Source organism: Chelonoidis abingdonii, chromosome 5 (assembly GCF_003597395.2).
Source record: "Chelonoidis abingdonii isolate Lonesome George chromosome 5, CheloAbing_2.0, whole genome shotgun sequence".
Classification (NCBI taxonomy): Eukaryota; Metazoa; Chordata; order Testudines; family Testudinidae; genus Chelonoidis; species Chelonoidis abingdonii.
The window spans coordinates 2,517,370-2,541,712 of record NC_133773.1 but is presented as its reverse complement, the minus strand read 5'-3'; the positions used below and the strand labels follow the sequence as shown (position 1 = coordinate 2,541,712).

The 24,343-nt window shown below is 51.6% G+C and overlaps 1 protein-coding gene across 2 annotated transcripts; it reads right to left on the bottom strand.

Annotated features, from left to right (window-relative positions):
- Window positions 1-1,756: 1,756 nt before the first annotated feature.
- Window positions 1,757-14,292, bottom strand: LOC116824852 (C-type lectin domain family 4 member E-like). 2 transcript variants are annotated; one of them, XM_032780460.2, is made up of 11 exons: window positions 14,235-14,292; window positions 13,951-14,089; window positions 13,171-13,330; window positions 10,548-10,673; window positions 9,224-9,286; window positions 7,005-7,067; window positions 6,724-6,786; window positions 5,665-5,754; window positions 4,857-5,002; window positions 4,636-4,742; window positions 1,757-3,299 (listed from the first exon to the last, which is right to left on the bottom strand). In XM_032780460.2, exons 3-11 carry the CDS (start codon window positions 13,259-13,261, stop codon window positions 3,152-3,154), a joined length of 897 nt encoding a protein of 298 aa, XP_032636351.1. In that variant the 5' UTR covers window positions 13,262-13,330; window positions 13,951-14,089; window positions 14,235-14,292; the 3' UTR covers window positions 1,757-3,151. The 2 variants fall into 2 exon arrangements, with proteins under 2 accessions (XP_032636351.1, XP_074922128.1); XM_075066027.1 differs by lacking the exon at window positions 10,548-10,673.
- Window positions 14,293-24,343: the final 10,051 nt, after the last annotated feature.

Genomic DNA, 24,343 nt, shown 5'->3' with positions numbered 1-24,343 from the left:
AGATTGTCTCCTAGAGACACGAGTGAGCAGTGGGAAGCTGGGAAATAGAAGTGCAGCATTCCTCCCTGGGCCATGATTCCAAACTGAAAACCCATCCCTACTCTAAGTCCCCCAAACCATATAAACAACAGCTGATGTCTGCCCCTCTTTCTGGATGCAGAGATGTCCAAGGAGCTGGAGCAGATGCGGACTGAGCACTCTGTGCTCAGCACCAATGGTAACAATTCAGCTTCATCCCAGGCGTCCGTTTGTTGGTTTTCCTGTTGTTTCCCTTTTGGTCCAAGACAAACCCTGAGGCCTTGCTGGGTTTATTCCCATTAGGGGGAGCAAACGCTGCTCCCAGGCAGGTGTGTTCTTGCTGTGACTTTGTTTAGTTACCCGGGGTCCTGTTCCACTGAGCAGGGCAGGAACTAACAGCAGCAGCCAGGTTCCTTGTTCAGAAATCCCCGCAGCTTCCCCTTCAGTGAGCTCTGTGCCCACGGATCTCTGTCTCCACCTCCTCCCAGGGTCCCACTCACAGCTCCTTCAGAAGTGAGGGCTGGCGGGGGTGTGGATTAGGGCTCTGGTGGAGGAAAGCAGGGTGTGTGTGTGGGGGGGGAGAACAGCAGTGAGAAGCTGAGATGGGGCTGGAGAATCCCAGCCCTGGGTGGCCATGGCAATCTGGCATCCCCCCCCCACCGGATCCAGCCTGAGCGAGCGGCATTTGTGATTCGTTCCCTGAGATGGAGGAACTGAGGCAGGAAACCCAGGGCCAAGCCCCACCCTTACGGACCCCAACGGGGATGCCGCCAAAACTCCTTTCTTTCTCCACCTGCCAGAAGCATCAGACACTTACCACTGTCAGAGACAGAGACAGGACACTGGGTTAGGTGGGCCATTGGTCTAGCCCAGAGTGGCTGTCGGCCTGTTCCTCCTAATCTCCCCCTATATGAGGCCCATGGCAGGATGAAGGCCTAGGTGCTACAAGCCCCTGGCTAGGGCCTCAGCTCCTGGAATCATGTCGGGATGGAGGGATTTAGACCATTACCCCTTCCCACCCCTGGGCAGGGCCCAGTGTGAGAGATAGGCACCATTTTTATTCCATTTCAGCCCAGTGTGAGCCCAGCGGTTCCCAGAAGATCATGGGGTCACCACCAGCCTCTGACTGCAGACAGGACCGGCGCTAGGGTTTTGAGCGCCCTAGGCTGACAGCAATTTCACTGCCCCATGCGCTGGTCCCATGGCTCTGGTGAAGCTGCCGCAGTGGTGCCTGCAGAGGGTCTGGTGTGCCTGCGGGCGGTCCACCGGAGCCGCGTGAGCAGCCGACCATCCGCAGGTACGACTGCGGTAGCTCCATCCGAGCCGCGGACCACGGACCGCCCGCAGGCACCACTGCGGCAGCTCCACAGGAGCTGCCTGCCACCCCCTCCGGTGGTGCCCTGACCCAGGGGGCTCCTGGGCTGCCGGCTACCACGGTAGCGCCCTGACCCGGGGGACAACCTGGGCTGCCGGCTTCCGCCGGCAGCTCAAACTCCCTCTCTGTCCAGCAGCAGGGCTGTTCAACCTTTTAAAAAAAATTGGGGGGTGCTTTTTGGTGCCCCCAAATCTCAGCGCCCTAGGCAACTGCCTAGTCCGCCTAAATGGTTGCACTAGCCCTGGCTGCAGATGAGAAGTGTGTGTGTATGTGTGTGTGTCTGCGTGTGTGGACACCTCAGCCCTCTGGTCAGTGCACACCCAGAATTACACAAAGAAATGAGTCAGTTTTCACCGGCACACGTTCTGAGTCCAAGGCAGCTGTATTCCACACAAGCATCTCAAGGTGGGTCTAAAGCCTCCATTCGCCAGGCCGCCCGGCCCACAGCGGGAGGCAGCAGCATTCTCAGCCCCATTTCACAGCACTGTCAGCAGAGCACAGCAAGGAGCAGCGTCGCCCGGAGCCAAGACCTGACTCTCAGCCCCCTGTTTTAACCACTGCTCCCCCGCTGCCTCTTCCCCCATAGGGCAACAAAACCAGCACCGCTGGGTTCACATAGCGACGGGGGTTCAGAGCGAGTGGAAGCCACGGGGGTCCGATGCAGCCAGCGGAGATTGCAGGGGTAAAGGTGCTTGCACTGCAAATAGCAAGTTTGTAAATGTGAAGCAGTGGTGAAGGGGGGCGGGGGGGGCAAGGTGGCACAGGCAGAGCGTGGAGCATCCCCAGTGGGTGGCCTTTGTGGGAGAAATTTGCCCCTGTGTGGAGAGGGGACACACGGGTCCTATGGACTGTAGGGTTGCCAGGGGTCTGGTTTTTGACTGGAGCGCCCGGTCGGGAAGGGACCCTGGTGGTCCAGTCAGCACAACTGACTGAGCTGCTAAAAGTCCAGTTGGCAGCACAGTGGGACAAAGACAGGCTCCTGTAAGTGGCCAGCATAACCAGCTCCTAGGCACAGGGCACTGCCCCTGCCCCTAGCATCAGCTGCACAGGAACCACGGCCAGTGGGAACTGGGGGGGGGGGTGTCTGCATGTGCGGGCAGTGGGCCAAGCCCCTGGCCTCTCTGCCTAGGGACCGGACATGCTGCCACTTCTGGGAGCTGCCTAAGGTAAGCACCACTCGGCTGAAGTCTGCACCTCAAAACCCCGCCCGCACCCAAACTCCCACCCAGATCCTGCACCCCTTCCCGCACCCCAACCCCCTGTCCTAGCCCTGATCCCCCTCCTGCACCTCAAATCTCTTATCCCCGGCCCCATCCCAGAGCCCACACTTTCAACCGAAGCCCGCACCCACTCCCCAAACCCCTCGGCCACAGCCTGGAGCTCGCACCCCAAGCCAGAGCCTGCACCCCCTCTGCCCTCCAAACCCCTGCCAGCCCTGAGCCCCCTCCTGCACTCCAAATATCTCGGCCCCAGCCTGCAGCCCGCACCCTCAGCCAGAGCCCTCACCCCCTCCCGCACTGCAACCCCCACCCCCAGTCCCAGACAGTGAAAGTGAGTGAAGGTGGGGGAAAGCGAGCAATGGAGGTGTGTGTGGGGGGAGGATTCTGTGAGCGGGGCCTCAGGGCTGGGGCAGGGCAAGGGTGTTCAGTTTTGTGCGATTAGCCCTAATGGACTGGTGTGGGGCTGAAACAGTTCGCAGGCCTCCTGGGCCGGGTACATTTCAGCCGGTGCTCAGAGCAAGGGTGGGACTCCAGCCATTTAGGCAGAACCAGCTTTTTCGCAGATCCACCTGTAGTGCAAATTGCAGGGCTCATCGTTCCACTGGCCGCCCTCGTGCAGATGGGCACAGTCCTCATTTTTGACGTGAAAACTGTACAGGTTATTGGGCTCCCCTGGGGCCCAAAACCTGAAAGGGAAGGAAGAGAAGAGCCCTCAAGTCACAGGTCTATCGGTTCCGGCTGAGATGATCCCATCTATGTGCTGCCTGGTAACCGGGTCTCCCCATCAGCATAACCTAGAGCAGCCTCAGGGTTGGTCTAACTTACACTCAGGCCCCTGCGGCATTGTGGGCAGCCAAAAATAGCCAAAGCACAGCCATACTCCAGCCCCACCCCTATGTATGGGGCTTTTCTGCTCTTCTCCGGGTCCTTGAGCTCCAGGCAAGTGTGTGTGTGTGTGAGATTATGTTCCCTTTATGGCCCCTTGATGAGGCCGGAGCTGCATGAAGGGGCATCAGGAAAAGGAGTGAACAACATGGCTTCCAAGGAAGGCAGACTGCCCTCTCCCTGCATGGGGGTTTGTGGCATTTTCACCCCCAAAACCCAAGGGTTTATTAACCCCCCACCCCCAAAACAGACAGATTTTTTTTTATTTTGAATGATCCAAATGAACGAAGGGCTGGGGACAGTGTCACCTGCTAGCAGAGCAGGACTCGTTACTGGGCCACTAGGGGATAACAACCTACTATCAGTTAATGGAGCTGCTCCTTTGGCCCCATAATGGCTAGTTTGGAGATAGTACCTTTCTTCGGGGGAGAGAAAAGCACTTTACAAAGCATCATTTGGCCATTTTGCAGATGGGGAAACTGAGGCACAGAGTAGGGCAGTGACTTGCCCAAATCCACCCAGAAGGCCAGCAGGACAGTTGGGAAAGGAAACCAGCACTACTGAGTCCCAGAGCAGGGCTCTAACCACTGGGCCAGGATGTTATTTTTGCAGGCCCTTAGTTCACACTCATGCAGCGGAGAATGTCACATTATCAGTGGTAGAAGCTGCCACCTACACAGACTATGGCAGCACAAACTTCTCCTTGCCATGGTGTCTCAGACCTGCCCTGCCTTGGAGAGACCCCTCTGTAGGCTGAGAGGGGTGCTCCATCTCCTTGGCCCATTCAGTCCTTGGCCCCTCGGCTGTGATGGCCGACAAGCCCCCAGTGCGATCTGTGGATGCTTTTCCCACTGGGAAATGGGCTGAGACCCATCAAGCTCATTTCATACAGAGAGCACCCAGCAGCAGCACTACACGTAGTCGCTACAGACTTGGGTCAGATTCGAACCAGTGACCTGCAGGGGGACCGATAAAGGCTCGAGTCGGTCAGTCGTCAGGACATGAAATCAAACCCGAGTGGTGCTGTCCCAGGCCTCAGCCTTGTAGCTACTGAGGTGGAAAGTGCCTGCAGGAGCAGGGGCAGCTGGGGAAGGTTGGGGGCAGGAAGGGGAGAGCAGAGGATCGCCCCATGCTTACGTAAATGCCACAGGAGTGTTGTCCACCCAGTGCCAGACGCCTTCAGTCGCTTGGTCTGTGAAGCCGATCCAGTGACGAACAGAATCAGCTTTAGTGGCCAAGTAATTCTAGAGAGGATGACACAGAGGATTGGGTGGTTAGAACTGGAGCATAAGCTAGGCCTCATGGCGGCCCTCTGCATGGGTGCATTTTACCCAATGCGGTGGGTTGGTGGGTCGTACCTGCTCCATTCGATCGTTGATCACCACCAGATCAGCAGCATGGCTCAAACAGGAGCTTCTGGCTGCCTGCCAGCGCTGGGCAGATGTGGAGAAAAAGTAGCACCTCCCTCGGTACTGCTCCCAGTTAGGCTGGCACCGGAAAGTGCCTTCCGGAGAGAACATAGCAGAGCCAGCGCGTGACTAGGGAGGTATGGGCAGGAGGGGCTCCCCACCCTGGATAAACCCAGCGAATGTCTTCAGTGGCTGCCAGGTACTGCGGGAGCTTCCTTCAAGCAGGCCCTGCCCCCGGAAAGCATTTCAGCAAATGCTCAGCTGTAAGATCACTGGGAGAATATTATTCACCCAGTAAATGTGGAGGAAAATCTGAGTCACTTCTTGAAGGAACAAATCACTATTTACTCGGAGCTTGCCAGCAGGGTGTTAGACACTTAGCTAACGAGAAGAGAGAGATGGATGGGTAGATACAATAGAGACTTTGCTTAATACGCAGCTGGAAACATTAAACGGACTCTTACAGCACAATCCTTCATACAGCGCCGAGGTAAGAGCGCCCCCTAGGATCGCGCTGGGGGATTGCAGTCAGCACTGATTGTCAGGGAAGAGCGCCCCCTACAGACTCCCCTCCCTATGGCTTCGATGACTATGAAGGCCTCCAATGTTCGCAAAGGGCTTAGTATTACTCAGTGTTATTATCTATATTGCCATAGCCCCCCAAATCTGGCCCCATTGTGCCAGGCGCTGTACAGACGCAGAACAGAAAATGGTCCCCCTGCCGCGAAGAGCGAGTCAAGGCTGGCATGTATCTCACCGTTCCCTTTCTGCGCGGCATCCATGATCTTGAAGGTCTCGGCCCTGATGTCATCTCTGTCATGTTTTGCTTTGGCCAGATCCGTGAACACTGGAAATACAACACGCCATCGGGTATGGGAATGGGGTCCCATCCCTTTCAATAGTTTGGGAGCCTCAAGTGACGCTCACCATGTTCCATGTGTCCAAAGCTGCCAGAAGTTAGCCAGGGCACAGGTGTGTGCAGCTCGGCCTGGCGTGTCCGTGTACAGACCAAAAACACCGGGCTTTGGGGCCTGTGTGACACTGAAACAGGGCCCCTTTCTCAGCGGCGAGAGGCACCGAACTTGTTACAGTTGGTCCAATACAGTCATCAGGGACTGGAGACCTGGCTGAACACTCCAGCAGGACCCCAACCTTTCACCAGGGTCAAATTTATTCATCTCAACCCTGTCCCCTCTCTCTCCCTAAACCCCAGCAGAAGCCCTGATCCTCCCCACTGCCTACTCCCCCAGGTCCCAACCCCGGGCTCCCCAACACCCCAAGCTTATTACACCGGGTACTCCTCTTTCTGCCCAGTCCTTGAATCTACCTGCCTCCCCTCGGCCCCTAATGGGTTCCTGTCCGCCATCTCCTCCCAGCTTCTCCCAAAATGATTCTGGGGAGCAAGAAACAGCTTCTCTGTAGCAGCCCAGGCCAGACTGTTCCCTGAAGGTTAGACTGGGAACACACTGGGGCGAGAATCCTCAGCACTAAAGGGTTAACCGGCTTCCCTCCCATTCAGAATGGGGACCCTAGTGCACACAGAGCCCTGAGCGCAGGCTCAGGCGGGGTTGGCTGTGTCCCTGCTGGGGTCCACAAGGGTGGGGCTTGGCCCTGGGTTTCCTGCCTTGGTGCCTCCATCTCAGGAAACGAATCACAAATGTCACTCACTCAGGCTGGATCCGGTGTGAGTGGAGATCCCAGGTTGCCATGGCCACCCAGGGCTGGGATTCTCCAGCCCCATCTCCTCTTCCTGCTGCTGTTCCCCCCTCCCCTTTCTGCTGCCTGAGCCCTGCTCCCCATCCCCACCTGCCCTCACCTTCCACTCTCAGCGTGGCCTGGTCCGACTGTAGCCTCTCCAGCTCCTTGGCCAGCTCCTTCCCTGAGACACAAACAGAGCCATCACACTCCAGGGGAGTCTCGGGGACCGGGGCTGAGCAGGAACGGGGAGGGGTGGAGATTGGTCAGGAAATGGGGTAAGGAGAGGCTTGTGAGGAGGAGGAGAAGGAGGGAGGAAGGCCAAAGGGGTGAGATGAGAGAGGTGCAGGGAAGTCATAGGGGGAACGTCGGGCTGTGGATCATGAGGACTCGGGTACGTACCAGTGCTGCGCATGGCAGATTGATTGAAATGAAGCATCCCCAGTTGCTTCGCCATCTCAGAGCCTGGAAGAGACAGAGCCTGGTGAGCTGGGGACCATCTGTCTCCCCCACACTTGTCTCGTGGGGAAGGGCCGTGTTCCACAGCATAGTGAATCTACGAGGGCCACACACGGCTGGTTTTCTTCCCTGGAGGAGCCTGCATGCGGGTGGATTTGCTTTAACCCCGCAGGCCCTGATGGTCATTAAGGCTCCAGATGGGAATGAATTGCCCCAGTCCAGGCAGTGAGGCAAGGTTAGAACTCAGGGCCCCCTGACTCCCTGCCCTGTGCTCATTCCCCCAGACCCACGGCTGTCAGCCAGCCCTGCCTAGGGGAGAACCAGCTAGTGGGATTAGTTAGTGTCCCCCCAGACTAGTGAGTAACGGGGCACCTCATCAAAAACATCCTTTGCAAACAGTACGCCCTGAAAAGTTGAGAGACAAAGCTAAGACTCTACATAGCTGTGGTGCTCAGTATCCGGGCCACTGGGACTGAAATGTGGCCCCGCACCATCAAGATTGGCAAGAAATTGGACACGATTCAGATGAAGCGTCTTCAAATGATCGAAAGCATCAAATGCCTGGGATACAAGTCGAATGAAGGGATCTGCTTCCTAACGAATCAGGTCCTGCTCTACTAGATGGTCGCCCAATCCTCTCTCAGGCACCATGGGCCTCTGCTCCGAAGTCCCTGAGAGACTCTCTTTGATTCAAGGAAAGCTTGATGGGATCTAAAACACGACAGCCGGACGGTGTCAGAGACCCGTCTCTCACCGGCGTCCGACCTCGTAAAGTACAGGTTTGGCTCAGAGCAGAATATCATGGAGGCCCAGAATGCCTTCAGTCACCTCTATGCTGTCCAAGCAACAGCAAGAGAACTGACCAGCCCTCTAGCCTAGGGAAATTTGCACTAGTGTCTCCATACCCTGGTGCAAATCTCTAGTGTGGACACACGGCATGGGGCTTGCACAGTGCCATTCCCTTTTGTAATTCACCAGCGTGAGACCCACTGAAGAGAGTCCTGCTTTGCTTCAATGAAGCACGTCTATTTGAACGGGTTTGCATCACCTTTTAACCATCGAGACAAAGTCTCCAGCGACAGGGCAGATTTTCCGTCACTCGGAGCCTTTAACAGATTGGACCTCTCTCCCGTAAAGCACCGCTATACTCAACCACCCAATATGGAATCGCTGGGTGGCCTCCTCTGGCCTGGGTTCTGCAGGAGGTCAGAACAGATGCTCCAAACAGTCTCTTCTGGCCATAACATTCACGGGTTTGTGAGCTACCAGGTGTACATTTCCCTGCTGCAGACAGGCTCTTAGCTAAATAAAGCCTGATTCAAATGCTATTCAAGATCATGGGAGTCCTTCCCTCAGGCTCAACAGGCTCAGATCACTAATCAGGGAATTGGAGTGCAACCAAAAAAATGAGAGGTTTGTTACATCCTGTTCTCTTGTGCTCCCCCATCTGTTTGCCTGCCTTCACCTCTAGTCCCTTGTCTAATATGTAGGTTGGAAGCTCTTTGGGGCACAGACTGTAGATTTGTGATGTATTTGTGCAGCGCCCAGCAAAATGGGGGTCTGTGAGTGGGGCTCCTAACTGCTACCATAATTCACCTAATAGTGTTATGCTGGAAGGTGCTGTTGACTGCCCTCATGTGGGATCCACAGACAATGACAGACCTCGTTAAAGCCAACGGGTGCCAAGTGCGGGAGGAGCAATCAAGCCCCTGAAGGCCATGAAATAGATGCAGACAGTGGAGGCGACTGCCCAAAGCACCAGGCTGCATGGTAGGTCAGAGCTGAGGTGGGGTGGGCTGAGGGTATCATCAGGTGCTAGGAAACCAGCTGCCAGCTGCATGGGTGGAAAGCCAAAGGAGCTGTGAGTGGGACCCTGGGAAGAAGTGGAGACAGAGCTCCCCGGGCACAGAGCTCGCTGGGGGGGAAGCTGTGGGGATTTCTGAGCAACGAACCTGACTGCTGCCGTTAGTTCCTGCCTTGCTCAGTGGAACAGGACCCCGCGTAACTGAACAAAGTCACAGCGAGAACACATCTATCTGGGAGCAGCGTATGCTCCCCCTAATGGGAACAAACCCAGCAAGGCCTCAGATTTTGTCTTGGGCCAAAAGGGAAACAACAGTAATACCAACAAACGGACACCTGGGAGGAAGCTGAATTGTTACCGTTGACTCTGAGCTCAGATTGCTCAGTCCGCATCTGCTCCAGCTCCTTGGACATCTCTGCATCTAGAAAAAGGGGCAGACGTCAGCTGTTGTTTATATGGTTTGGGGGACTCAGAGTAGGGATGGGTTTTCAGTTTGGAATCATGGCCCAGGGAGGAATGCTGCACTTCTATTTCTCAGCTTCCCACTGCTCACTCGTGTCTGGGGGAGACAATCTTCCAGTCCTCTATGAGCCACCCCCACCCTGCCCAACCCCAAATGTTAAAAAAAAAAACCCATGATATTAGGTTAAAGGTCATGAGCTTTGTAAAAAAATAATAAATTTTGCATCCTTTTCTTTGCCTTCTGGTTCCTGAGCTGTCACGTCACTTTTTCAGGCTTTTCTCTGCAACTAGAAACTGTCTCAGATTTTTACATGACTCCAGGACTCACATGACTCCACATAACTTCCACCACCTAGAGTTTTCAACACTGAAGTGGCGTGTAATCTCCCACCTGGGATCATCAGCAAGATTTGAATATCTGGCCCCTGCTGCAAAGACCTCTAACCACTTGAGCTAAAGGAGTAACTCTGTTAGCTGGCAGCAGTAGTTGGGCTGTCATCCATTGTGGAGCAGCTGCCAGAAAGGGGGTCAACACGCACTGTACTAACTTGTCGAACACGGGGATACATTCAAACATCACACCCCAATGTGTTCCTGCTCAGATTGCAGGTCCTGGGAAGGGGTCCCGCCAGAGGCACTGTGATTTCCCTGGGTCTGCTGGACCTCCTCTCTGAGCCAGGCCCCCGCCCTCACTCCACCCCTTTCACAAAGGCCCCACCCTGCCTCTTCCTGCCCCCACTCCTCTCCCTCTTCCTAGTGCCTCCTTCAGGCCACTGAACAGCTGATTGTGGCAGGCAGGAGGAGCTGGGAGGGAGGGGAAGGAGCTGATTGGCGGGACTGCTGGCGGGTGCTGAGCACCCACTATTTTTTTTCCTTGGGTGCTCCAGCCCCAGAGCACCCACGGAGGTAGTGCCTATCGGCCCCATTGCTGTGAGCTGGAGGTCGAGTGGCCTGACTTAATGAGCCTTGTCTTACATTTAGCAGTACTAGGGCACAGGAAAGTGCATTATGGGGGATCATACCCCAACCCCTGCAGCACCCCTCGCTGCCCATTGACAGAGACATGGCTCGGGCTGGCAGGGACATGTGGGGTAATATCTTGGCCTCACTGAAGCCAATGAGAGTTTGACCATTGACAGTGGAGCCAGGATTGCATCCCTGGGCTTTTCCACGGGGCCTGTTCCTATGTCATGGTCCTAAATGCTCTCCAGGATACTTACGCTTTGCAATCGCCACAGCGAGGAGCACGACCCACAGCATGAATGACACGGCATGCAGGACATAAAGGGTTAATATGGATTTTGGCGCCCCGTTCGGGCTTCTAGAAAACTGCAGCCAGGCACTCCCTGGATGGGAGCAGCAGAGACGGGGTGGTTAGAGCACAAATCCCTGCCCCAGAGGGAAGGCACTAGGGAAATCAGCAGTCACTGTTATTAGCCCTCAGTAACTCATACGGACGGATGGGCCTCTGGGATCAGGCACCTCTGGGCATTTCAGGGCAATTCACACCCAGAGGCTGGGAGGGACATCACGTAGGAATTGAAACATGATTTTGTGTATTTCCATCCAGCCATCCCCATTCTATCTAATCTCTCAGTCTCCAGGATATCTAGAGTCCATCCACTGTCTCAGGCTTCCATCACTCCTGTTGCCCTAGCAGTAAGAGAACCCCATTTCCTTAGAGTCTCCTGTGTTTTCCCAAGGTTCCTTTGGGGAACGAGGCCGGGAAGTGCATGGCTCCATGGCTCAGGTCTCTGCGTATATCCTCCCCTGCCCCACCCCATCCCCTGATTGACCTGTGATCCCCTCTTGATGGCTGCCTGTACCCCAGCCCTGGCCTCCTCTCCCAGTGCCCTGAGCTTCCCCGGCACTGTCCCCCAAGAGTCCTCCCCATCGTGCAAAAGACTTATGGACCATGAAGACCCCCAGCCAGGCAGGCTGCCCCCAGCTCTGTGCTGCTCCCATCTGCTGTAGCCTCCTATAGGCAGGGACCAGTCGTTGGCTCAGAAGGTTGTTCCCATACAGTGCCCTGTGCACCTAGCCACCCCCCAGCCTCAGCCCACTGTGCTCCTGTCAGCAGGGGGGCTGGGGAGGAGAAGGAAGCAACTGTGTCCCCAACCCCCACATCAGCCCCATCCCACACATCACCCCCCTTCACTTCCCAGGAATGAAAATAAAAAGAGGAAGAAAAGAACCGAAAATCCGCTGTAAATGCAGAATTGTTTGTACCCAGGAAGCACACGACATCTTGCCATTGCACAACCCAGAGTCGTGCTGCCTGGTCAGCAGGACTCCGGAGCTGAAACACATCGGGCAGGACATGTACCTCTGAGCCCAGGAAAGTCATTGGGGACAAGGCTGCTGACGGCACGACCTGGGATGTGTATGGGAGCCCTGCATGGAACTATTTTTTTAATCCCGCTCTAGTCCTGCTCTGCAATACACAGTTCCACCCGCTCCCGCCCATAAAAACCTTAGATCCCGCAAATCCCACAAGAGACACAGATTGCCCCATGCTAATAAAAATAAAAACAAAAACAAGAGTCAGGTAATATATATGTATATAAATGAAGTTCAGATACAATTTTTAGCACTAAAAGAATAAAACAAACCTTGCTTAAACGGTGTAAAAATACTGTAACTCCTGTTATATCTAGACGTCTCTTAAATTTCACTATTAAACCCTTTCGTTAAAAAATCCATCTTGCTTTCCATTGCTGCCATTCTATTCACTGCAAACCAACGAGAGAGTTCGTGTTTTCCTGCAAATTCCCGCAGGCTGTATTTTTTGCCCACCCAATCCCACCCGCAACACAGTACGTTTTACCCTCTCTTGCTATTATGGCAGCAGTTCCTGAGGGATCCCAGCCCCTCTGCAAGGCTCGAATATGTATAATGGGCTCCATTGCCCAGCAACTTGTGCATCAGCAGCAATAGGGCTGAGTGCACGGTGGGTGCAAAATCTTCTCTCTCTCCTTAGCCACCCCCACCTTCCCTCTCCTTCCAACACACCCCATATCTCTCTACCTATTTTTTTTCTTTTCATTAAAATTAAATCACACAAACCCTTGTAATGTTTGGGGGGGAGATTCAGTGCCCCATGGAATTGGCAGGGCGGGGCAGGAAGCATGTTAGGAAAATAAAGGAATGAGTCAGTGAGAGAGAGAGAAATGAGGAGGCGAAAGTGTGCTGGGGGGAAAAAAAGAAAGGAATGAATCAGGCTGAGAGAGGAGGAGGAGGACCCTGAAAAACAGCTCCCCCCAACACCTGTAGCTGTGCCCACCCCAGCCAGCACCTGCAGCCAGACAGCCAGACTGGATGGTGATTAGACTGAGCTCGTGGACACTCTGTTTACCTTCCCCAGACCTGAAGACCAGCTCAGTGAAACTCAGAAGCTTGTCCCTTGCACCAAGAGAAACTGGTCCAAGAGAAGATATTTCCTCACCCGCCTTGTCTCTCACACATCCTGGGGCCAATACAGTTACAAGACTATCTCTCTATCTCTCTGTCTATCTACTCTTAGATCCCTGTACTACCCAAGCACCAAACACAAACATGTGACAAAATGCTGCTGTACCAAGTTGGGAAGTCTCAGCCTAGTTCTGTCCAGAAACCTCCAGCTGCAATGTCTGAAAAGCCACATGCCCGAGTAGAAACCTTCTCGGTTCCCAGCCCATCCCCTTCCAGAGAACAGGGGCCCAATCCCACAGAGCTCACTCAAACTGCCCAGCCCTCGGTTTTATTGGTGTGTGAAGTCTGTGGGATCGGGGCCTGTAATTAAGGAGTTAGCTGACGGGGAGGAACTGATTCTGGGATCTCCCACTATTCCAGCCTGGGTGTTACCTTCTCTTCCAGATGCTATTTCTGCCTCTTGTTCCTTGAGCGCCACTCGCTCGGACTCTTCACACTTCTTGTAAATGTGGTTTAAAGCCATCGCTCTGAACTTCTTCCTCTCCCAACTCTGCGCCAGTGGGCTTTATAGCCGCTGAGCCTCTGAGCAGCTCTCCTTGAAAAGGAAACACATGCACCCAGTCACCCTTCCTCTCTTCAGAACTGCGGATGTCTGTGCCCCTGCCACTTCTCCCTCAGTGGCTGGGAACCTTCGTACAATCACCGTTCCTGGAAAAATGTGAGGGAGTACAGCTCCTTTCTCCCCACAGTGACTCTGCCTATTTTGCTTCAGTCTTCAGTTAATGGAGACCAGATACTCAGCACAGTTAATATTAACAATCAAGGGGAAGGAACTCAAGCCAAACTAGGGAAGGGTCAGATTAAGGAATAGTTCAATAAGTTAGATGCATTCAAGATGCCAGGGCCCAGTGCAATTCGTCCTACTAAAGGAACTAGCTCCTGAAGCAATCTCACAACCATTAGCAGAGGAATGGTCTCTGTTGCTGCTGGATTGTGTATTTCTGGTTCCAAATGAGGTGTGTGGTTAAACGCTCTGAGGTTCTGTGAAAACAAGAATGAGTTTATCATCAAACAGAGATTCCCATAATTGAGAGTGAGAATATTGGAGACAAATGGTCACCGTCACACTGTCTGGAGTGGCTAATAACTGAGTGCCAACCTCAGGGCAGAGACGCCAAACTGGTGCTATGTTGTTCTATGATTAGCTTTCACTTACCCAGTAACAAGAGTGAATTCCTGAAGCACTATAACCGTCTTATTGTGGATTCACAGCCCCTGGGGGCATTGCAGTCTATCTTGCCAGGCAAGCTGGACCTTAGATCCACACCAAAGACAACACTTGTAGCCAATCCTGTAATAAACTAACTAAAGGTTTATTAACTAGGGAAAAGAAATCAGATAGTAAAAGCAGTCAGCATGCGTATGCAAATGAGTTACACGCTAAACGTGACAGAGTTGTAGTAACCTGTCAGCACTGAATATCATTTCGGGCTAACCCAGGTTGACCCAGGGGATCTCAGCTCTTGTTTCCTTGTTCCAGCCCTGTGAGAGTCCAAATAGCAAAGAGGGAGAGAGAGAGATGTAAAAGTTTCTTGTCATGTAGTTTTACTTCCTTCTTCCTCAATTCAAGCTGATGGGTTGGGCCCTTTTGCAGGGAGCCTCTCCGTGGGTGTGATGGGGTAATTAACAAAGCCTTCATCTTGTGGTGTCCCACAATAGTCCATTTGGATTTAATAGTCCTTCCCAATTGGCAGGAGGTAACACCTTTTGTAAGGATTCAGCATTTTACATTAGGTGAAGTTTTTTCCCTGGTCGGTGAGTTATTCAGAACAAACATGTAATATGACTTTATAGCATGCATAGGGACATAAATAGGATTAATATATGCAGCAATTTACAAGTATTTCATAAAGTCTAAACACTAAACCCTCATGGCTCACACTGAAAATAATCTTCAGCATATTGTCAACAAGTTTGCTGAGACCTCACAACTTTTTGGACTAATTATCAGCCTTGGAAAGACAGAAGTTCTTCATCAGCCTGCACCTGGATCAAATGCTTCTGTCCCGAGTATCTCCATTGAAGGCACTCAGCTTAAAGTAGCGGAGAACTTTAAATACCTGGGAAGTGTCATATCCAGTGATGGATCACTGGATAATGAGATCAACGCACAAATATCCAAAGCAAGCCAAGCACTTGGCTATATGTGTGTCAAAGTTTTAAACCACCACAACATCTGGATGTCAACAAAACTGCTTGTGTACAGAGCTGTTGTACTCTCATCTCTTTTGTATGGGCGTGAAACATGGACACTATATAGGGGTCACATCAAGCAGCTCGAAGTATTCCACATGCGCTACCCCCGCAACATCATGAAGATCCGCTGGCAAAACAAAGTGCCCAATCTCAAGGTCCTCGAGAGAGCCCAGATGACAAGAATCAAAATGATGATCATGAAGTCACAGCTACGTTGGACCGGTCATGTCAGCCGCATGGATGCCAATAGAATCCCCCGCCAGCTTCTGTATGGTGAGCTCTCCCAGGGCATCTGGCATATAGGTTGTCCACAGAAACGTTACAAGGACACCATCAAAACCAATCTGCAGTACAGCAGTATCAAACCCAGGGACCTTGAGGACGCCGCCAGTGACAGAACACAGTGGCATGCAACAGTTAGAAAGACCTGCATCGCCTTTGAGGAAGGCCGCTGCTGGCGTCTACAAGAGGCATGCGAACAACGTCACAGAACAACAGCAGCGCACAATCCACTGACCACAAACTTCCCATGCACCATCTGCAGCCCAGTGTGCACCGCTAGAATTGGCTTGTACAGTCATCAAAGGGTACACCATGAGACCAACAATAGATGAGCTGCACAGATTTGTCATCATTGGATCGGAGACTACCAAGAAACACTAAACACATTGCCATAAATCCATTACCCATCTAGAGCCCTGCTAACACATAGGTAAGTGGGACTGGTTGTCAGCAATGAATTTGTCAGTGCTCGGCCGAGGCCTAAAGCCCTGGCAGAGCTGACATCTGGTTTGCCAACATCACAGTTACACATAGAGAACAAAATCATAACATACTTTCTAAAGCCTAAGCTTCACTACCAAGCCATTCTCCTGTCTCCTACAGGATAGCTTAGCCCGAGGGCTTTTCCTGGAACTTGCAACAAGTCAGGCGGAGATCTTTTCTCAGAAGATCAAGCCTGCTGGTGGCTTGTCCACACAGATTGAAGGAATTCCTCCGCACCCCAGATATAGCTCCAAACATTCATTCTCTGACTCCTAAATAGGATAACCCCTTTTGCCTTGGTGTTTCCTGCAATCTCAGAAGCTGGGAATAGGTGACTGAAGGGCCAAAATCCATTAAGGTGTATGTAAGATCTTAACCGCAGTTTCTGTTAAGAACTTTTCATATAGTCCACAGCTTGGTCTGGGGCATGAGGGCCAGCTAACGAAGTACAATATATGGCTAGAAGAAAGCTGGGGTAGACAGACAACCTTGCGTGTTTCAACTAGACAAGCAGATGTCATAGCTTCCTACTCAGATTTGAACCTTAGCGTTCATAAGCTGAGAAGCTAGCATGAACCCTCTAAGCTTAAGTACCAGCTTAGATCTGATATTGCTGACACCAGACAGGAATTACAGTGCCTGTCTCACTCTGGTCTCCCCAAAACCTTCCCTGGGGAACCCCCAAGACTCAGATGCCCTGAGTCTACAACAAGGGGAAATAACCCACTTCCCTTCCCCCTCTCTCTCTCCCACCCAGAATTTCCTCTCTGGGCTAACCTGAGAGTTACTGATGCAACCTCTTTGAATCTAATCCCCTTCCCCAGAGGCACACAGATTCAAGGAAAACAGAGAGAGCAGTTTTTCCCCTCCCCCCTGTCTTTCCTTTCTCCTTAACCAGAGAAAAACTCAAACAGGTTTTAAAAAGAAAGCTTTATATAAAAAAGAAAGAAAAAAGACATCAAAATATTCTCTGTATCAAGATGACAATAATACAGGATCAATTACTTAAAAGAAAAAAATGAATAAACAGTCTGATTCAAAAAGAAAAGAGATACAATTTAAACATTCCAGCAACTACACACATGTAAATACAAATAAAAAACAATAACAGCCTATTGTTTTTCTACCTTTGTATTCACAACTTGGAAACTGAAGATTAGAAGCTTGAAGATAGAAACGATCCCCTCTCATAGCTGAGAGCCAGACAAAAGACACAGACCCAAACATTCCGTCCCTGAGCGTTTAAATAATCCGGTTTCCTGATTGGTCCTCTGTCAGGTGTTTGGTTCCCTTTGTTAACCCTTTACAGGTGAAAGAAACATTAACCCTTAGCTATCTATTTATGACAGGAGTCAACATAACTCCAGATGGTGAGACATAATTGGGTGCTCTTATCATAAGTTACAGACACACAAAATGCTGAGAGGAGCCTCCAAATTAACTCTCTGGTGCAGGAGGAAGATAGTGGTACAATACTCCTCAGATGCCAGACAGAGTTTAGGGAGAGGCCTAACATGATTGACTTGAGTTATTGCATCCTCCCCTCACAGATGTATGCCAGTCCTAGTTCACAGAAATGCAAGGGTAAAACTATAAATGTTTTTTACTGTTGAATACTGATTACTGTTGCTTTCCTTTAAATCTCCAGGAATGTATCTGTTGGTCAACCGGGAGAGCGGCTACCTCATTTCCCGTGGACTCTAAAATTAGGATTTAACCTATACATTGTAATAGGAATAGTTTGAGGGAAATTACCTCTGTTTTAGCAATATGTTAATCTGATCCATGGGCGGAGCCATTATGTAATCTTTTAGACTATTGGCTTATTGTGCTTATCTTGTCTTGCTGCTAATATCCATCCACGAGCTTGGGACCTCGCACCCCGTCACTTGTCTCCGCCCAATGAGCATCCTATATAATCTATTGCAATTTAACTGTTTTGCAGAGTCTCTGAGCCTAATAAGCAAATTGACACCAGTGCTGTGTGTAATAAACCCTGCTGCTTGACTCTACACGGAGTCCATTTCTGTTCCTTCAATGACAGGGCATGGATCATTTGATGGTTATCTGTTCTGTTCATTCCCTCTGGAGCATCTGACATTGGCCACTGTTGGAAGACAGGATACTGGGCTAGACGGACCTTTGGTCTGACCCAGAATGGCCAGTTTTATGTTCTTTTGTTCTAATGTTCTCTGCAGATTAATGATTAGCATTGTGCTCAGACTGTGAATGGGTGCCGGTTGTGAACCATCCAGTCCTTCATTCCCACATGAGAAACCCAAGTGAGATAAGTATCTCTCCTCCCATCCCATACCCATTGTAAGTGCATTGCTGTTTGGTGACCTGCCTTAACTCACAGACCTAGAGACAATAAGTGCCAGGATCTGTACATATCTGTTCTCCTATTTTCCACACAGACTTCTCACAATGATTACAGTGACCAGCATGACACAGGCTTTCATTAGCGTCCTCACGTGGCATGCTTTGATGGACTAGTATGTCCAAGGGGATCCATGTAACCCCGATGTCCCCAGTGCTTCCTACCAGTTGGCATCAGCAGGGACTTGGGTCACAGTTAGATTTCTGGATTACGTGGCAACCTGCCGGGAAGAATTTTATTTTCCTTCCCCTGTCTCGCTGTGCACAGAACACCCCGTGCAGGGGCGAGGGGCCCTCAGCTGCATTCTGGGCCCAAAGCATGACGGCTTGTGGAGTAGGGGGGCTTGTGCTGGGTCCTAGCTGATGTGAGAGATCAGGGAGGGGCTAATGTTGGCAGTTTGGGGCTTGTCTAGGGGGGTGCTTGACACCCACTCCACCATTTTCCCCTAACCCCCCACCCCAACTCCAACTCTTTCCACCTCAGCTCTGTCCCAGGATCTAGCCCCCTCCACCTGTTTCCCCAAGCACGTACTCCTGCCCTGCCTCTTCCAGCCCCCTCCCACCCCATCCCTCCTCGCTCTACCCCCTCCAGCCCAGCGCCTCCTGCATGCCACTGAACAGCTGACTGCAGTGGGTGTGAGGTGCTGGGAGGTAGAGGGAGGCATTGATCCACTGGGTTTCCAGTGCCTGTAGACACACATTCTATGAGGATGCATTTAATGAAGCAGAGAGTTGCCAGCGGGCACTGTTGAGCACTTATTTTGGTTGCAAGAAGCAGTCACTTTACAACATTCGTGATAAGGGAAAACGTAAGAGTGATGGGAAAATTGATGTTTCCTGTAGAAAGTGAGGATCGGCATTAATCTATGGAAAGCCTGAGCCAGTAATTTCCCTGCAAATGAAATTATAAAATAAAATTTAAATGGACTGACATTCCTCAGTGGCTGCTTCAATAAAACCTACTCCCTCTTCAGGAGTTTGTTACACTCTCAGGAAGCAAGATGTAAAACATCAGGAGATCTGCAAGAGATCTGAACAGAGCAAGCACAGACTCCACAGCCAAGCGTTACTGTAGAACATTTCAAGTGTCATCACAAAGCGCGGAGCAAGGTGAAACTGTAGCTGTGTACGTGGAAGAACTAAAAATATTAGCTGACTAGCGATTGGTTGGAAGTGTCCTATGTGCTGCAGGGGAGATCATTAATACCACAAACCAATGAGGGAATTCAAAGACGATTGCTGGCAGAAGGGGACGTAACCTGGCCCAAAGCAACAGACTGAGCAACGTTATGGAAGCAGCAGTGAAAAAGCTTACAAGCTTTGCACTTAAAAGGAAGGGACAAATCGAAGTGACTCAGGAGTCTGAGAGGTATTTTGGCATCAGTTTATACCTTTAAAATGGGAGCATCTCAAGCCCCAGAGGGCAGGGCCGGATTTACACCTTTTGCACCCCCTAGGCACAGGATTTTCAGCCTACAGCTGACTTTCATGTTTTACACACAGTTTTAGAGAGATAAGGTGCCCCTAGAATGTCTGGCGCCCCTAGAGGTGTGCCTACAATGCCTATAGACCCCTATGGAATGTTTAAAGAGCATATTAAGCTGGGGCTGTGACTCAGGTTTAAGAACAAGCCCCACTTCTGTCCACATAGAAGTTAGTTTTACTGAGGTTTGCAGAGCCTGCTGTGGGGGTGGGTCAGAGCCCAAACATTTTGTAGTGTGGATGCAGCTCAGCCCCATGTCACCAGACTCGGGTGTGGAGAGTCTGCCAACACTATCTAACAATCAGCAGGGACTGCGCTTCCCAGACCTTCAATTCCAAAACTTGCCACTTGCTTCCCAGGAACCTTAGGTAACATGGGGATACTGATAATGGCCTCCTTTGTAAAGGACATTGAGACCTTCTGAGGAAATGAGCTACAGAAGAGGTAGGTAGTCCTAGCATGCAGGTCCAACACAGGCTGGTCTGGCCCCTCTCCTCAACAAGGGGTCAACTGCTGCTCTGGAGGTAAAATGGTCTTGGTGTCTCAACCACCAGGCCTTGTAAAGTCCTAGGGACAATACCCCTTTGGGTTCCTGACCAGGACGTCGGTTATTCCTTCCCCTAAGAATCCACCCTTAAGACTGGAGACTGGCCACTTCCCAGGGCTTTGGGAGATGAGTCAGAGCTGTGGGACACCAGTGTGGTGCTGAGGTGGGCCAGCTACTGCTCTCATTTACCCAGGTGCAGGGCAGGAGTAACTCTACTGAATTCAGTGGGGTTACACCTGATTTTTCTGTGGAATATTCCAGTTGCTGGGGATGGTTCTGACAGGGCTTCCCATGCCCAGGAAAGACAGAGCCTGCTCTCTTCCCCAACCTCAAGGAGCAGCAATCAGATGTTTGTAATGAACCAGCAGCTTCCTCTCCCATGCAAAGGCTGCAGTGTCTGGAGCTGGGCAGAAGCACGGAGGTGTTTCAGACACGCAAGGCTCCGCTTTCCTCCACATTCTTCATTGCTGTGTAGGTGGGGTTGGACTGAGCTCCTCTGCTGACGTGGAGTGATGAGCTGGGGGAACAGACTCCAGGAGCAGACTGTGTTTGCCTAAGCACTCCACTGTGCCTAGGAACTCAGCAGAGGGAACTGCTTTGCCAAAGTGACCCGTTTTGGCATGTGTTGGGTTACAAATCACTTTAGTAGGGAGTGCAGGGGAATGGCATGTTGTCACCTGATTGTGTGAGGAAAGGGCAGCAGAACTGTGCTAAGCCTGTCCTGAGTGATGCTCACTTGTTAAGTGGGGAGGTAGGGACACCAAGTCCCCTGAAAGTGGGAGAGAAAGAGGGTCTGGATAGGTATTTAAAGACAGAGCTGATTAGACACACTGGAGAGTCTTTGTTTTAAGTGATCGCTGGAGCTGAAATCACTGAGAACCAGGTCTAGCCGATCTACACTTAACACACTGCATTGTGTGAAAGTAAAATAAATTATATTGTAAAAATAGAAAGAATTAAAGAAATGTTGTCTGCATCTTTAAGCAAAGTTGTTGAAATGTTGCAATCCAGGTGTCAGGAACACAGACATTAGCATAAAACAATTGCACCGTTTAAGGGCAATTGGAAAAGTATTAGCCTTAGATGGATACCAATCAGTAAGGAAGTAGGATATGCATGCTGTGTCACAGGTAGTTTTTCCTGTCTTTTGCTTCTTTGTTCTTTTGTCTAACTCCTGCTCTTTTAGCTGTATAAATCAGACTGTTGAGGCCTTGCATGGCACTCACATATTCTGAATGTTATTGGTGGAGCGCTGCGCTGATACACAGAGTGGTCTGACAAATTGTGAGTCCTGAATCTAACTTTGACAATTGGCACAGCTGCACCGAGGCAAGTGTGCTACTGTGGTACTTTAATGGAGACGCTGTAAGCTGACGGGAGAGAGCTTCTCCCATTGGTGTAGTTAATCCACCTCCTTGAGAGGCGGGAGCTGTGTCGATGGGAGAAGCTCTCCTGCCAATGCAGTGGTGTCTATCCAGGGGGGTCAGGTTGGTATAATTATATCGCACAGCGGGTGGGAGCGTGTTGATTTCCCCCGTCCCCCAGTGACGTAGTTATACCGATATTGGTCTGTAGGTCAGACCAGACCTCAGTTGTATACGTGGTGGCAGCAGCCACAGCTGAGGCATTTCTTGATGCCATCTCCCCACCCCTCTAGTGGGAGTTGAACTCACGTGAACGCTCTGAACTCTGGGCCTTTGCCGACCAAGGGCAGCAACAGTGAGTGGAGTGCAGGGGAGGGAAAGGGCAAAGGCAGGTTCAAGGAGCATTTGTTGGACTTTCACACCGCAAGGGGAGAAACTGAGGCAAAGGACACTGTCCAATATATTCTGGGGTAAGTACTCATGTCTAAGGATATGATTATGCCATGGAGGTCAGGGATACGAGGCCTCTTCCCCTCCAGTTAGCTCTGCCCCCTAATAATCCCCACTCTAGAACTGAGCAAAGGGCAGGGGGCTCCATAGCCTGATGGGGGAGGAAGGCCACAGGGCATCCCCAGCCAGACAACTGGGCTGGGCCCTACCTGACAAGGCCTCGCTGCCCACCATTATGCTGATCTTCTTGACTACATGGAAGGGAGTGGCATGGGGCATGGCGGCATGGATGAGGGAGCCATCTCCACCACCAAGCGTCTCCTGCTCCCCCATGGTGGGTGGCAGAGGACCCTCTTCAGTTGCCCAGCCATGGCAGGCTTAGGGGGGACCCCCCAGAGCTCTCAGCCACTGCAGTGAGTGAGGAGACCCCACAGCAGCCCATCTCCTGTTGGGAGTGGGAGACCCTAGACCTCCCACTTGCCGCACATGGTGGGGAACCAGAGCTCCCTGCAACCGCAGGCGGTGGGACCCCTCACAACTGCTCAGCTGCCATGGGTACGGAGGACCTCCAAGCTCCCACTCACCACAGCGGCAGTGGGGGACCCCAGAGCTCCAGCAGCAGTGGTTGCCTCCCCATTTTGTCAGGATATTTTTAGTGGAAGTCAGGACAGGTCACAGGCTTCCATGAAGTTTTTTTTATTGCCCCTGACCAGTCCATGATTTTTGCTAAAAATATCTTAGCCTTAGTCACGGTCACAAGCTTTCAAATCATGGTTATGGGGTTTCCCAGATTACTGCCAGGTTCCTTTCCCCTTTGTTATACATAGACTCAGTACTTGTGGCAGGGAATGTATTGCCTCTTAGAAGCACCTGGGGTGGTCTGAAGTTTTCCCACATTACTGAGTGGGAGTGCAATGGGCTCAGTCACAGAGATCCCCTTGGGTCTGTCAACTTATGTGCTGAAATTACCTCTGAGCCATCTTTCACTGCCAGCTTGGGTCTACAGAACCCTGCCTTGTTCAGCCAGACATGCTAGCCTGCTGCAACACAGTCCCAGGGTCTTCGCCACACCCCCAAAGCTGCAGACCTTAACTAAACACAGCTCAGCAGGTTACCTATCTCCAGCACCCAAACACCCAGCTTCCAGTAGGATCCAAACCTTAGATACATCCATTTTACTCTGTACAAAGCTTATACAGGGTAAATTTGTAAATTGTTCACCCTCTCTATCACTGATAGAGAGATATGCACAGCTGTTTGCTTCCCCAGGTATTAATCACTTACTCTGGGTTTATTAATAAACAAAGGTGATTTTATTAAGTATAAAGAGTAAGATTTAAGGGGTTTGAAGTAATAACGGACAGAACAAAGTAAGTCACAAAGCAAAATAAAACAAAACACGCAAGTCTAAGCCAAATACATTAAGAAACTGATTACCGGTAATATCTCACCCTCAAAGATGTTCCAATAGGCTTCTTTCACAGATGAGACTCTTTCCTAGTCTGGGCTTCCACCAGGTCCAGTCTTTGTTAAACCCAGCAGACATCTCAGGTGGTAAGCAGGGGTTTTCTCATGACTGGCAGCCCTTTGTCCTGCTCCACCCCCTTTTACAGCTTTGGCAGAAGGCAGGAATCTTTTGTCTCTCTTGGTCCCTACCCCTCCTTCTAAATGGAAAAGCACCAGATTTAAGATTGATTTCATTATCAGGTGACATGGTCACATGTCACTGTAAGAGCCCTAGTTGCCATTCCCCATGGGCTGGCCCACACATACACAGGGAGGCTTTCAAGTAGCTAAGGCGATTTACAACTGATTGTTTCTGGAGCACCCTTAATGGCCTCCACTTAATATGTTTACATCAGTGACCAGGCCCCAGGCAGTTTAATAATCACAGGCCTGACTCTCAGCTACATTCAGGCGGCACTAGGCTGTTCTGGCAGCAGAACGGCCACTCGAGAATCCCCCATCCTGCAGAAGGGGCCATCCCAGCTGGTGTGGAGCTGCTGTTGGGGTCCTGCACCCACCCTGCTCCTAGCCCCTGATGTAGGATGAGGCCAGGGCCCAGAACTGCAGCTATTCCCTGGCCCCCAGGACCCATGGGGGAGGATTGCGGGCGTGGCTGGGGCACACTGTGCTGTAGTTATTCTCTCCTCACCAGGTCCCATAGGGGCAGAGCGCACTGTGCTATTTTCATGGCGCAGACACGAGGCCGCTTCCCACCTCAGGGGGACACTAGCAGCCCAGATGCTGCGTGCTGGGGCCAGCGAAGGTCCCCTCTCCTCTCCCCAGCGCATCACTGCAGCACAAGGAATTTGCTGTGCGGGTCTGTTTATCCCCCATCCAAGCGCCGGGCACAAGGGT